The 16,090-nt window shown below is 41.9% G+C and overlaps 1 protein-coding gene across 6 annotated transcripts in view; it reads left to right on the top strand.

Moving 5' to 3' along the window:
- The window catches only part of LOC126270800 (TOX high mobility group box family member 4-like), a 451,035-nt gene that overhangs the window by 394,603 nt on the left and 40,342 nt on the right, over positions 1-16,090 (top strand). For 5 of the 6 annotated variants that reach the window (XM_049974099.1, XM_049974101.1, XM_049974102.1 and 2 more), the window contains 2 exons: positions 12,590-12,696; positions 12,826-13,057. In XM_049974099.1, the coding sequence (XP_049830056.1) occupies positions 12,590-12,696; positions 12,826-13,057 (339 nt within the window). Of the gene's footprint in view, positions 1-11,452; positions 11,533-12,589; positions 12,697-12,825; positions 13,058-16,090 lie in introns of those variants that run through there. The other variant, XM_049974104.1, reaches the window with a different exon arrangement.

Genomic DNA, 16,090 nt, shown 5'->3' with positions numbered 1-16,090 from the left:
ACGTTCATGGAGACAGTCATATTGGATGTCTCGGACGCAAAGTGGCGCGCATCTGTTGGTTTGCACTTTCTGATACTTACAGTGCCATCGATTGATCAATTTTTTCCCAGCGTCTGTAATATGTTGTTCAAATTTGTCGTCATTCTGAACAGTGGTTCTCTTTCTACAGCATTTTGAAACTGGACACCATGTACATTACGCTGATCTACTGTAGTCACTAGTAACATTATTTTTTCAACAAAATAGCGGTCTGTTTATCTTCATAACAAACTAGAAGTGAAGTCATAATCCCTGAGCCCTGTACAGTTGCATGTGCATAAAGTCGCATATTGTAATCTACACATATTGAGTGTGGAACCAATTGAGGTATATCAATCGTTAGTAAAATGCACTCACATGCGGTGGAGTAGAGTTCAAATCCTTACTCCAGTTTCCTGATTCTAGTTTACTGTCGTCGGCATAAATCCCTTCAGGCGAATGTCAGGACCATCTCTTCAGAAAAACTGCAGCGTATCTCTTGCGCCAACTTAGTCCGATCCGAGATTGTGCTTCATCTCTAATGATCTCTTTGTTATCGCAAGTTTAAACCTTAAACTTCCTTCCTTGGCCTACTGAGCACCAGAAGATGAACAGTGCGTTTCTAAATTGTGGCAGAGCCACGCCAAACAGTAAACACATGCTTCAAATGCAGTAGAGTGAAAGTCATACCATGCCAAACTGATTGACGGTCGGACTTATATTCCCGTTTGTGGCTCTGAATCTATCCTGAACAACCGAGTTGTGAGTTCTACTCTACATCTGTTTGCAAAGAAACCACAAGCGAATGTTCGATAGCAGGAGAACGACGTTTAGAGTTCGTTGCGGCCATTTCGAAGTAATTTCTCTGTCCACTAAGTCAGTCAACCTCGCACCAGAAAATGTTATGTTTAACTTTTGATACTTTCAGCATTGTTCCGTCAGCATTCTACTTGCTCTAGTCACCTGCCCATGGATAATCAACCGAAGAAATATGTAATGCGGGTAGGCATTGCCATGAAGGATGTTACTTCATCAAAGGAAGGAGCATACCGAGATAGCAGATAGTGGGTGCTCCACAGCCTGCTTTGAGGATGTTGCTTGAGATACATGTTCCTTCAGTTTACGAAGTACAGGCCAACTAAGTGGAAGTGATGCACGAATGCCGGAGACGTACATTTGTTTACAGCGCAGGTAGTCTCTGGGAGACATCTCACATTGTTAGCCGGCGGGATCTATGTGGCGGAGCTGCGCAGTTGTCACGGCGAGTGGGGGAGCGGGCACGCCAGAGACCTGACAACCGCGCCGCTGCCTCTTGGATCCAATAGAGCTGATCCTCAGTCGTAATCCCAGTTTTACACTCTAATTTAAATATCAATGGGCCGCGCTCCTTGCGGGCCAACTTCGAGTAGGCGCAGTGTGTTTCATCACGCAGCTGTTCAGTAATTTCCCGCGTTGAATGGTCGATGGCGCTGTACTTGTGCCTTTTTCTTCCTACCGTACATCACGACGTGGCATTTCTCCCTGCTTGACACGTAAGAGGATACGTATCTCGGTCGAGATACTTCTCCGGCTAGTCTTCAAATGTAAATTCTAGAGGCAGTGACAGCTGAATGAGTGTATTTATTCCAAAATGACAGTTGTGTGTTGTGCATAACGCCTTATCCACATCAGCTATTGTGATCGCCGTACTTAGACATATCCATGCCCGATCTGAATCAACTTTTCTTATATGGTTTCTGTCATGGAACCTGTAAGCTATCGCTGACACCTTCGAGGGCTGATCTACGCCTTGCGCACGTCCGTGTCTACTACGTCTACACAAATACTTGACCGTACACAGCGTGGCGCACTATAGTGCGAATTATTTTCGCACATCATGATTTTCACGATTAGAGCGAAAGAAAAACGATCGAGTGGCGAATAATGAAAACATTATTGTGATGCAACCCAGCTTCAAATAAAATCGCTAATCCTGAAAAAACAGTGTCACGGGTCTACTCTGTGTCGCACATGACAGAGTACGAATGACTTCGTAAGTAAAGCTGACGTGGATATTTCGGCTGGTCCAACAATTTTTCCCTGTTTCTACTTGTAACAAAAGAAAAACAGTTGAAAAAACTGGATTCAGTATGTAAAAGACGAAGGCTTTTTGGGGTAGTAAAAGTGTTGTTTCAGGACTAACAATTACTTAAGAATAATATATTTATGGAGAAATAATTAACGTGTCTAAATGATCGAAATATAATATTTTCTAATAATGGCTCTGAAAATGAATCCTGGCTTGAAAGTTGACTAGTTGACGACACTTGTGATTAGCAGATGACAGCAAACTTGTCGAGTATAATGGAGTACACATCCCACTCAGGCTTCAACCATTCATCAATCGTTGCAGTAAAGTGAGTCGTCTGATGAAGTTTCCAACGCAGTATTGCCTCGGTGTTGAAACTACACCTTAGTGACGGAGTTGCCCATTTACGACACTTTTCCAGACGGTTGCTCGCTCCCATTAAGTAATTCTATACGAAATGAAATTTTAGCCGGTGTCTCCAGTTACAGTACTATGCGCGCGACATCCGAAACGACTTAGAACAAAGGCCGTAGCAACCATCGAGAGAGTAGCTGAAATGGCCTGTAAAACAGATGCTGCTCCCCTTCGAATCACGAAGCGCTTCCTGCAGCCTGTTCTACAGGAAGCATATTTGTCCATTTCTGACCTACTAACAGCAAGTTTAGTGAAGAGTGACAAGTACCAGTGACTACAACGTATGCGTAACAAAACTTGTCAAGAACCATGAAAGCAGCTTAATATGAGCAAAATTTAGCTATCGTATTCCTGCGCGATACCTTTTCTGCCAGGAGTACTAGTCAATCAGTGCAGGAGTGCTTCCATGAGGTCTGGGTAGTAGGCAAAACAAATATTATAATGACGGATGATGAGCTGCGCCCGGATGCCTCAGTCGCGTAAAAGCAGTGCCCGAGGAAGACGAACTTATGGATTTGTGTCCCCGTCCGATACACAGTTTCAATCTGCATCAGAGGTTCCAAAATAGCGCACGCCTCGCAGAAGAGTGAAAGTTTAATTTGTAATAAACCATTCCACATTTTTGCCGCATCTTCGTCTTGATCCGTTCATTGCTCGTATTTGTTCAGAGTAAGATGATCGCTACTGATTATTAGTTACACTAACCACTGGCCCCATTTCATGAAAAATCAGTTTCAATGACTCAGTTTACGTTTTAAAATGGTGCAAATGGCTCTGAGCACTATGCGACTTAACTTCTGTGGTCATCAGTCGCCTAGAACTTAGAACTACTTAAACCTAACTAACCTAAGGACACCACACACATCAATGCCCGAGGCAGGATTCGAACCTGCGACCGTAGCGTCGCGCGGTCCAGACTGTAGGGCCTAGAACCGCTCGGCCACTCTGGCCGGCACCTAAAGAGTCCCAGAGGCTTTAATTGGCTGAAAAAGATTTACGTCACCTTGGTGTTATGGAACTTAACATATTTGAACTTAAGTCAAGCAATGCATTACAGCAGATTTCTGTTCTAGACTCTTACCTGATGAATCCCATTCCATACGACATTTCACAGATACCTCACAAGATATACTGCTGCTATGAGGTTAGCGGCTCCGTTCTGCGCAACCTGCTCTACATGTATCAGTAATTCCTTAATGTAGGAGATCAGTCTCCAGGAAACGCAATTAATGGTGGGAGAAATGCAGTAACTTTCTAGTCATTCATTAATTCAGCGCCAGACGACTATAACGCGGTTACACGGACTGAATATTTTTGTTTCAGTCGTACTTTTGTTCGGTAACACTCTTCGTCACTGCTCGCAACCGTTAGTTTAGAAAGTGCTTTGTCATACGGAATTGAAATCCAATTGATTTCCATCGTTTTTCTTTCCTACTCCTTGGCCCCCGCTTGTTCCTTGATCTTTATCTTCGGCCATCATGTGAAATAATCTCAGAAGAATTGTTTTAGTCGTATTTCGCTATAGACTTCCCGTCCATTTATTGCTGTCATTATTTATTTACTTATAACGCTGAACTCCGTGCATTTTCTTGCTCAGAACTTTCACTTTTCTTGCTCAGAACTTTCACATTTTGACTCACACATTTGTCAGTACGCGTCTATATATATTACGCGCAAATCTCGGTATCTCCGCTAGCAGCAAAAATTGCTGCTGTGAGAATATCCTGTTAGTAAGGAGCGTTCTGTCGCTGCAGTGGTGATTCTGCTTTCTGTGCCACAAACTGCACAAAACTGATTCACGAAAATAAATTTCGTGCTGTAGTTGTTATCTTGCTCCTCAACTCTGCCTCCTCCCGCAGTAATTGGGGCAGATACTCACGAAATCCAATACTGGTGACCATTCTTGTTCATCCAGTGACGCCTGCACTACTCGGTGAAGATCCTGCATACTTATTTTATCCTCTGGCTGTGTCTGTCTATCCCCCCACCACCGCCTTCACATCGTCCACTCTTACATGCATGCAGTTGTTTCCCACGCTGTGCGACCGGAACACAGGAGTAGGTAGTTCGCAAAAAAGGCAGAACCGGTTTGAAACCGCATTCCTGTTTGACAAAGCGGATTCATTTTGTGGCATTGTTTGTACACTTACGGCCACAATTCACAAGGGAATTTCAAGACATCTGCGTATTATTTTGCGGGATAAGACCTCCAAGTAAAATAAATTCTCAGCCTCTCGCTTCTCCCCTACAAACACACACACACACACACACACACACACACACACACTGTATGAACCTACCGGAATATTTCCTTCGGAACCAATGAATGCAGAAGACACCAGATTATTACTTTATGTCTTTTCGAGCATAGTCATTGATGTCCCACGAACAATATAAGAAATTGCGTCGTCCTTCCTCGTTGAATATCCGCTTGCCTCAAGCACTGAGCATAGGGAACCAATTGCCTACTACTACTAAGTTCCACACAAACGCCGCGTTAAAACTGCTGGCCCCCCTCCCAGCAGACCGAGATGGTTCCCAGTTAGGAGGAATGTGAGGGCTTTACATCTCCAGCTTGCTCTTGCCAAGTACGTCATCCTTCAGACTGATAACTAATTTATTGTTACTATCATTTCAGCAGAATACGTTATTAGGAACAGTAGTATCGAACGCCTACAGCCAGTTCGTATTTCAGTGACTGAAGCACTCCCAACACGGTGAAGAGTAATTCGTAACTACTGGAGAAGTTTTGCTGACCCTATTCTACTCTAAATGCTTTATAACATTGGTTCCCCAAACATTCAAGAATTTTTTTCCATGGAGAAAATAATGTATACTCTTGAGTTACACATTCAGTGGACAACATTAAAGGGCTGAAGCTATGTTTTTTTTTTAAGAGGTTCCAGAAAACAACTTTTTAGTTCGGAACCATAAACAACGTGGAAGCACAAACTATTGCCACAATAAATTACTTTCTTTAATTTACTTAATTTGGCTCGTGGCTACTTGGCCACGTAACTAGCACACCAGCGATGAAACTTTTGTGATCTTTTATATCTTATCATTTACTTAGCTCATCTGACTTTATACATTTATATTATTATCTCGCTTGTAGCTCTAACATAATAAATTATAATATAACTTCACGACACGACACTAACCCGGCACTACGGAGGGCGGCAAACGTGATAATTATAAACTTTTCTGGACGGAGGGGGGGGGGGGGGGGGGAGGTGGTTATACCTCAAACTAAGAGAAGATACAATGTCGCTGCAAATATGTGCCCGATAAGCCCTCGTTTTTGAGTTGTTTTAAAGAAAGAAAACGTTACATATTTGTCCTGTCACAAACTCATATCTAGTGTTTAAAATTTCACTGCTTGCTTCTAAACACGCACAGGTATTCCTACAACTTTCACGAGCGGGTGACAATCTTCAGGATACAGTTTAGGATATACATAACCAGTTGAAGATTAATGTGGGACTGGAACTTTTGTTGATGGTATGATAAATATATGCAATCTCCCAGCACATCTTGCAGGTACTGCCTGCAAATGATTTTTATTTCTAATACTCTTCTGGACTTGCTACATGTAGTGCAACAGCAAATAAGCAACACAGTTCACTCTCACTATTCGAGATGCGTGGGTGACATTTACCATGACATAGATAGATAGTGTTGGACCAGTTCCAAGTCGTGCATTTTCCCCGGTCTCAGCCCTTTGGATTACCTATGAGGCCACCTAAAACAACTGATTTATGTAGAAGATCGACACCAAACTGTGCGACACAATTCGACATCGTTCGGACGTGTTTGCTAACGTGTGACAGTCCATGATCCGACGAATGCACGTTGAAGTAATTTCAAGGAGGTCTGAACGTTTCTTGTGATTTTCTAACTAGAGAAATTTGTAAAATGATCTCCCGTCACTCATTAAAACACGAAGAAATTTTCGATCTTAGGTTCGCATTTTATTTTCATACGTGGAAACTGCCATGAATGTTTACAAAAGTACTTCCAATACGTTTGCAGAACTGGTGAAACGTCGAGATGTAGATGTTGGAATAATGTATGATGTGCCACAAGAGGACTATAACGACTTTTAATCTCACAAAGAAGTAGAGTACGCTTCTCAGTGAATCACGACCTTTTCTCTTTAAATGCAAAAACGGAAAGTTTTTACCCTACTCTTAAAATCAAACTATTTTCACCGGAAATTAAGGAAAACTACAGATATCTTACATTAGGGTAAGCCAAATTGGGTAAACGAATGCCAAAACGACGTCCCTTCGTTGGAAAGTAGACTGCTTGTTTTCTTTGTTAACATAGCTACCAAGGGAATAAATTCTATACTGTTTCCACTATTCTCAGATATTGCATGGAGAATATTTGTGGAATTAATAACAAGAGACGTTAAACTTGAAGGTAGAAAGACGACAATTGGCTGGCTCTGAGCACCATGGGACTTAACTTCTGAGGTCATCAGTCCCCTAGAACTTAGAACTACTTAAACCTAACTAACCTAAGGACATCACACACATTCATGCCCGAGGCAGGATTTGAACCTGCGACCGTAGCGGTCGCGCGGTTCCAGAATGAAGCGCCTAGAACCGCTCGGCCACTCCGGCCGGCGAAAGACGACAATTAAGCATCCATCTAAACACATAGAAGGGTTGGACAAAAATATGAAAATACCAACACATTATAATACCCAATACAGTGTACGTAACCTGATGGCATTCAAAACGGCTTCCAGTAGTCTCGGAATGGGTAAATACAGGTCCTGTACGATTTCAAGGGAATCTTTTACCAGTCTTTGTGCAAAATATTGGCAAGATCAGGTAACGATTACGGAGGTGGTTAGTGATCAGCGATCACTCACCCTTCTCTCCAGACCAGACCACAAAGGCTCAGTAATACTGAGATATAGTGACTGGTGGCCAGGGGAGATACCGATAGTTCATTCTCGTGCTCTCAAAACCAGCCCTGGACGCTGTGACAGGGGCCCTGTCACCTTGGAACACAGAATTGTACCATGGGGTAGATCTGATCAGTCAGTATGGTCACCTAATCCTCCGCAGTAATGTGACAGTGGAGAATAACAGTGCATCCCATGTAATACAATAACGTGGCTCTCCGAATCATCACCGAACCACGGCCATGTTTCACTCCTGGAACGTAAATTCGGTCAGAAGTTGGAAACAGTGTGAAACAAGACTCATACGGTAAAATAATATTCTTCTGCTGCTCCACGCTCCATGTTTTATAGCAGCGACACCACGTTTTCCTGTTACGCTAGTTGCATCACTGATGAGTGATTTTGGAATCCCAGCTCGTCTTGCAATTCCCTGCTTGTTGAATTTTCTTTGTAGCTGTTGTCCTGTTATTTTTCGTCACAATCCTCTTCTCTGACTGTCTGTCACAACTCAACACACATTTTTCCTCCGTGTTGCGACTTAGCAGAAGATGTTTTCCCGCTTTCTCTATTTGCGGTATAAATCTTCGATACGGCGCCTCTTGAAACATCAAACACCCCAGCTGCCTTAGTTACGGAAGCACCCACTATATGAGCAGCAACGAATTGCCCATACTTGAATTCACTTAGCTGCGACATAATGCACTCTCAACTATGCAGAACACAATTCTAATTCGCTACGTACCGAAGACATTGCGCAAGTGCCGTTCGTGGTCAAATACAACCTACAGGCTTGGCCACCATCTGCATTTATGTACAAGCATGCACTTCTCGCGGAGTTTCCTTATTTTTGTCCAACCGTCATTCCCATTCCTGTACCACTTCCACTCATAAACGGAGCGAGGAAAAAACGACCACCTATATATGCCATGCAAGCCCTTATTTCTCTTATCTTGTCTTTGCTGCCCTTTCGCGACATATACGTTAGTGGCGCGCAGTCTTTTGCAGTCAGTCGCAAATCTCGTAAACTTTCTCAAAAGGAAACTCTCCATTGCACCTCCCTCAGATTTAGTGGTAAGATGGCCCAGTGGATAGCCCGTGAAAAACTGAACAGAGATCAACCATGAAAACAGGAAGAAAGAGTACTGAACTGTGAAAGAAAGCAAATTAGAAACAGTGAACGGTCCATGAACAAGAAGTGCAATAAAGTCCAGCGTGCAACAGCATCGGTGTCGTGGGTTAAGTGGTCATGGTGTTGGACTGCCAAACGCGCGAGCCGTGTTGAAACTCCCTTGTGCCATTCACTTTTTTTTCCACCCACATAACATTATGAACCGCCCGGCTTGTCATTGTTTTCTTTCTGTTGTTTTGGCAGTTGTCATACTATACAGTGGTTATAGAAAATGAGCCATATCGTAAGGATACGTTACCGTCGCAAGTAAATGTGACGAAGAATGAGAGCAGGCGAGATACCACATAGACGTCTCACAGTAATGAAAACAAAAATAAACGGGTGTGAACTATGTCACAACAAAGGTATTCAAGAGTCAAGACTTGCAAAACAGAAGGCAACTGCAAAAACTTTAAAAACATATGTTTTGAAAGAGCACAGAGAAATCGTGTGATTGTGAAACTGTTGCGTTCATTTGTTGCAGCTTATGTGACTAACTTTTCATCATTTCCTTGTGAGTGATCATATTCACATTCATACGAACAGCTATATCGGGCAAGTAGGCATATCTCACTCACTTATTAGTCGCACAGATCAGATAGGTGCGTCGATAAGAGATTCCTCTCATATGACACACATACTAGCAATAATGCCGTGTATAACGCATCAGACGTGTTTATCGGTGGAAGATTCGATTGACTTGTCGCCTTGTCATCAAACGTTTGCGATTCTCATTCGAAAGCCACTGCCTTTCGGCTGCTATCGGGTTAGTTGTATAGAATCAACTGTCATTATAGGTCCCTACCTTACACTTGGCTGTTACAAACGGACGTAACACCACGACACAAACAGACACAAATCTGAATAATGCGATCAACAAGAAAAAAAAAAAAGACACGTAGGAGATTTGAACATCATGGCAGTCCAACACCGTAATTACTTAACCACGATGCCATTTCTCTGCCTGGCTGCTCTATATTCTGACTACTTCTTGTTCTTGGACCGCTTGCTGTTACTATTTTGCTTTTTTGCAGAGCCCAGTACAGTACACCTTCTTCCTGTTTTCATGCTTGGTCCGTATTCAGGTTTTGGCGCGCTGTCTATTAGTCTCTCTTAACGCGAAATCCGACGGGGATGCGTGCGGCTTCCTTTATAAAGGGTGGCCCACGAACAATCGTCAGTATTCAGGGATTGACAGGAACGATCATTTGAAGCAATAAACTTCATTAGGACAATGCCCTATTTCGCATGGTTACCGAGATAGAACGCGTTTTCTGTACTATTCAGTACTTTGTCAGGTTTACACGTGTACACAAGTACAACAGTTAGTAAATAGTACAACATGCGTTATACAAAATATCAGCTGAAAGGTAATAGGGTGATGTGTGAAGTCTGGTAAATGTGCAAGAAAAATGTTTCGTAAACACCTCTTCTTACTTTTCGACATTGTCTCCTTTGAGGGATATACACGTGGTCTAGCGATCCTACGTTATTTTCATTCCATCAAAAAACTAGGTTATTTCTGTAAGGAACAGAAAGAAGTCACTTTGGTTTAATTCAGGTGGGTAAGGCGGATGAGGAACCAATTCATGCACTATCGCCATTGTTATCGCTCATGGGTGTGGTGGTGCATTGTCCTGGTGAAAGAGCACTTTTTTCCGTGCCAGCCTTCGTCTTTTTTCAGCCAACGCAAATTTCAAACGACCCAATAGAGAAGCACAATACGGTCCAGTTATAGTTCTGCCTTTTACCAAGTAATCTATGAGGATTATTCCTTGGGAATCCCAAAAAACAGTGACAATCACCTTACCATCTGACGAAATAGTCATTGCCTTCTCATATGCACATTCAAGAGCCTTTCTTTGTCCACTGCTTTGACTGCTGTTTTGGCTCTGGTGTGTAACGCTGGCTTCAGGTTTCATTCAAAAGTTTTTCATAGCAAATTCTCCGGGCAGGATATTATGCTCTCGCTCAGTTGAGATGAAACCAGTCTCACCAATCTCTCGATTTTTTATTCGACGGCCTTGCAATACCACATCATGGACTTGGTCAATGGTTTCCTTTGTGGTGACGTCAGTTGGACGACCGTAGGCCGTTTCGTTTCGATGCCTGTCTAACCACGTTTAAATTCTTAAATTCCAAGAGTAAATAGTCTTCCATGATTGCGCAGAGTCCGCGTGAACTTCATCCAATTCTGTTTTGATTTATGGGGCAGTCCAACCCTTCAATGGAAATGTTTAATAACAGCACGAAGTTCGGTTATCTCCATTCAATCACAGTCGACACACTAACCAATTCAGATGGCAGTCAACAACGAACTGTACGCTGTACATTGCTGAAATTCTTTATACGAACCTTGGAATATTCTAGCTTACCAACCGCGGAGGTGCAATAAGAATGTTCCATTCGTTCATGGGAATTTACCAGACTTATCAAACCACCCTCGTATGTTTTTGCATCACATCTACTTATAATCATTATCGTACACGTACACGCTGTTGACCCATGTTGTCGGACGACCTCTTGCGACGACGTCTGACGCCCGTTGAAGGAGGCACGGTGAATGCAGCCTTACTGAGGTACACCACGGAAAAGATGTAAAGCTTAATAAATCTTGTATCTCTACAAAGATGTTAAAATGTAGTCGATCTCTCGAAAGGCGGGAGCCAACAGCCTGTGGATTGCGGGTCGTGCGAAGCTTTAGCCAGGAGCATCGGCCTGCGCCTCGGCAGTTTGCGGCACACCGTCCCCCAGGCCAGCTAATGACGGCAGATGGCGCGTGTCAGGTGCCGCCTGTTGCAGGCAGCCCCTCGCTGCCTTATACCTGGCCTACCCTGGAGCCCCTTCCCTTCTGCCCCGCTCACTCGGCGCTCTCCTCTTGTCCCTAGTTCTTACGCAGCCAGTTGCTACCGGGGCGCGATGGCGAAAACATCGGAGCTGGCTGAAGTAAGTACTCTCTCCCATCTCCGCGTGCGCCAGTCTTCTACGTAAACTTTGTCACAAAATGAAGAAACTTAGAGCGAGTATTATTTTCCTTTTAGTTCCTCTGATCAATATCAAGAAGCTTGCGATTTACAGGAAACGCTGGATTCTGTAAAACGCCCAAGAGCGAGCTACAAAAAGGACTGCTTCTCAAAGCTGAGAGCTTGTTATGACGCAAGCGTGCGCACGACTCTCATTGGCTGGCCTGTGACGCATCGGCTTATCACGCGGCGCAGCACGTGGTCTCTACCCACTGCATTTACAAGTGCACTGAGCCGCAGCCGCTGTCAGTGGGAATAGAAAGGTGTAACGGGAACGCTGGTAGACTTCAATGGCACACGCTCGTCTTCGGCAGGATCAGTGTGCATAGATTTTTTTTCGTTCCTATTTACGTATGTTTTTCATCAGAAGTAGTAAGAAGTTATCTTGCTGTTGGTTCAACACAAATATGCGCCTGTGATAACAGATATGGACAAATTAATGGGCAACGAACTTGAAGTGTTGTTACTCAGTAGTCATAGAATCATGGATTTAAACGGAGAGAGGTAAATTCAAGGTCACTTATACCAATTTTCACACGTCGCTCAGCAGCTGAAATGAGCATTCTTCTTGTAATTTGAAAGATAACTTCGCCCCCCCCCCCCTCGCCTCTCTCTCTCTCTCTCTCTCTCTCTCTCTCTCTCTCTCTCTCTCTCTCTCTCTCTCTTCCTCTCTTCCTCTCTTCCTCTCCCTTCCCCCCCCCTCCCCCCCGAGAGGTTCTAGGCAGTACAGTCTGGAACCGCACGACAGCTATGGTCGCAGGTTCGAATCCTACCTCGGGCATGGATGTGTGTGATGTCCTTAGGTTAATTAGGTTAAGTAGTTCTAAGTTCTAAAGGGCTGATGACCTCAGCAGTTAAGTCCCAAAGTGCTCAGAGCCATTTGTGTGTGTGTGTTTTCATATGTAGCTGTATTCAGATCTGGCGCAAAGTTTTAAAAATGTTCTGAAATAGCCCTAATGAAGTGATTCCCGTCTTTTTAGATGCTGCCAAGTCAGAGTCCCGAAATGGTGATGAATGATCCTTCAGGGTACCAGCAACCTCTATACCTTTCTGGACCTCCAGAACATTCTATGGGAATGAGTGTCAGGTAATATACTGTCACACTTCTTCAAAACATTCATAATAGGAATGTATTATAAGGCCACGCGATTAAAATTTTTGACATTTACAGATAAGAGAGTCATAATTGTTATGTGATTTTTATTTTGTTATTTAGCTCATCATACAGCAGTCCACAACCTACGTACACAATGGCAAGCCCAAATCCGCTACTCATGCAACAGCAGCAGCAGCAATCGCAAATGTTGCTGAACCCAGGAATGGGTTATGGTCGGTCACCGCAGGGTGGTAGTCCTCCAGCACCAGGAAGTGCTTCCATCCCTAGTCATGGCCAGGAGAATGCAACAACCAGCGAGGATAGTGATGACAGCACCCCACACTCCGCAATGGTTCGTAAATTTTCAGCTGCTCCCATCAAATCACCTCACTATTTTTCTGTTCTGGCATATCGACTATGTTTCACTATTCATGTTACCCTCAAAACTTGCATTTGGTACTTAACAGCACATACACAATAAAACACAAATTACAACAGACAATACATATCTATTATGATCATTTATACCAACACTTTATCTTCAAAACTTCTGATGCTATTCTTTTACACAACTCCTGCTTTCCCTAACCTATACTGTCTTCCTTAAATTAATTACAGTGCTCATTTCGAGTCACTCTTCCAAAACTGTTAATTCCTGTGACTGGGGCATGTGCTTGGTATGCTGTATGGCATTTATGGCAATTTCTTGGTATATAAGTATTCTGGCCACATCCTTTCCCACTTGTCTACATATTCTGTATACCTTTCTGTTCTCCTACGTAAATAACAACTGAACCTATGGTTCTAGAAGCTTAACACTACATATGCTACATGAAGCGATTTTTTTTTTTTTCTTTTTTTACATCCTCAATAAAGCTGTTTTCCTTTTATTATTTACCTAGGAATTTAGTGTGTGTGTGTGTGTGTGTGTGTGTGTGTGTGTGTGTGTGTGTGTGTAAAAACCAATGGTACTGCCTCACCTTGTTAATTTATTTCTGATTTTCCTAGTTTGTGATCACAAAGTGCTGTATTTAAACAACTTACTCATTTTTAACCAATGATCTGTGTCTAATTGAAATTTCTGTCAGTAAGATACTGACTGCTTACACGTGTCACTGCATTAAGAAAGTTAAAGCTCTTCTCAATTCTCAAACACTGCATTGCTTTACAAGGCAAGGTCCTAAAGGAATGGTATATCCTTGCCTTCATCTGACCTCTCAACTGATGCATCCAGCTAGTTCTAAGAAGACACAGAGTTTAGACTCCAAACCACACTACTGTATATGTAATATCTGTATAACTGTGAAATTAGGTCAAAAGTTAAAAAAAATAGCTGATAGTTGTTAAGATTGACATTGACTAATCTTGGTTATTATTGTCAGATTCTGCACAGGATGCAGCAGCTAATGGAGTTTATATATCAACATTGAAGTGCAGTGCACGTAAGAATGATGGTTTAAAAAAGATGAACAACTTGGAAATTATTCGCTTTTAAGATAAAATGAGGACAGAATATGATAACTTTGTCACTGACAATGTAGTGTATCATATAGCCAAATTATTTTCCTTTGTTAATAGAATTATGAGCAACAGAGTGAAGTTAGTAACAAAATAGAATGTTGTGTATCATTGGAGACCTCTGTTGATGGGTACAGCAAACTTTCCAAAACGGAATGTTAATTTTGCAAGTAATGTTATAGTTGAGAAATTAAATGGAACATTAGCATTCCAGGTCAAAACAGTGAACTTATACATATCAGTGTACGCAAGAGAGGAGTAACATGTTACTACTACAAGTAAAAGACAACTTACATACCAAAACTCCCTGTATGAACTGATGCATCTCTAATACCTTTGAGACTAAAATAAATGTTTCCACAATTTTATGCCTAGCTAAAGAATGAATACATGTAATAATATGCAAGTTCCCCAAGAGAAATATGACAACTATTTCCTAGTCCAAGACACACAGGCAGTAAGTCTGTTAATTATATGTTTTGGTGTTACAATCAGTATAGCAATGATATTAAATCGATCTAAGTCTGGCACACAGGCATTTGAGTTACATATAAAAGATGAAAATGTTCTCCAATTTTTATACTACTATAACTGAGGTGTTTCCAGCATACTGATGTGTCATCAGCAGGTCTTTTACTTGACTGTAAAACACTTACTTATATTGTTGCTATAATTATTTAGTCCAGAAGCAGAATAAGAAAAATGCTCTTTATACTTACATTTTACGGTGGCTTTCCCAATCTGTTCCATAAGAACCTTCTTGGACCTACAATAGTTATGAAACAAGAAAAATTAGTACAGAAAACTACAACTGTAATATTCAGTAAAGTTAATTCTACCTGTTGGTCATATGGCATTAAATTTCAGAAATAATTTCTTCCTTATTTGTCAGTACAGTGAAAAAAGGTAAGTTACCCAGAATCTGGTATCAGGACAGAAGCAGATGATATCAGCGTGAAAGAAAATATTACTGTGAAAATGTAATTTTATCCCATTAAGGTTTATTAACTTATTGGTAATGCAGAATCATTAGTACAATCTGAAACTGTGACTGTAAATTGAAATCTAGCAACTAGGCAGCAATAAAACTATGCTGTTGGGTACCCTCGTTCAAACATTTGCATACAAAATACTGCAGCACTATCCATTTAATCTTCTAGTTTACAGTTCCTAAGCTTTACAATAGCAATAAAACATTCACCATTGACTGACTGCCTTGTTCCCCCTTCTATTTCTAATGTACTGAAAAGTTTACCTGCTACCATACCATATTGTTAGTACAAATATATCAACAAAAACAATAAGTGTTTGAAAATATAATCTAATTGGATAGATAGCAAAATCTGCTTACCAAGTGGCTGCAAGAGAACACACACATAGAGATATTTAAATTTTCAAGCTTTCGTGGCTCGTTCTTCTGGCTGAATGGTTGAAGGAGAAGGAAGAGGGGTGAATGAAAAGCATACGTGTAATAATAAAGAAAGGGGTAGATTTGGAAATATGCCTACAACTCCGGATCAGGTGAGATTTGCCAGATGAGATGAGAAGGAAAGTGTATAGCTTCTCCAAGTATTTTATGAAACCATCAAGTCTATTTTCAAAATGTCACCTCAACTGTAATGTGACAGTACTTTTTTTCTCTCCAACAAAATGACTTCTTTGTGTGTAACAATATCCAGCACAGAATGCAAAAAGATATAGTCAGCACATAGTCTGTAGTAGTCAGTTTGTTGTCGTGTTTCACGTAAGACGACCAGTTCCGCCTACTATAAGGATTCTATTAGCTTGCCGTACCCTCTCCAGTGGTACTGTTAAGTTCCCCACATTACGCTTATCCACAGTTTTTAACATGCTGACCACTACAAAG

This window comes from Schistocerca gregaria, chromosome 1 (genome assembly GCF_023897955.1).
Source record: "Schistocerca gregaria isolate iqSchGreg1 chromosome 1, iqSchGreg1.2, whole genome shotgun sequence".
NCBI classification, from domain to species: Eukaryota; Metazoa; Arthropoda; class Insecta; order Orthoptera; family Acrididae; genus Schistocerca; species Schistocerca gregaria.
Note: the sequence above shows the minus strand (reverse complement) of the source record. Positions and strands in the feature narration are given on the sequence as shown.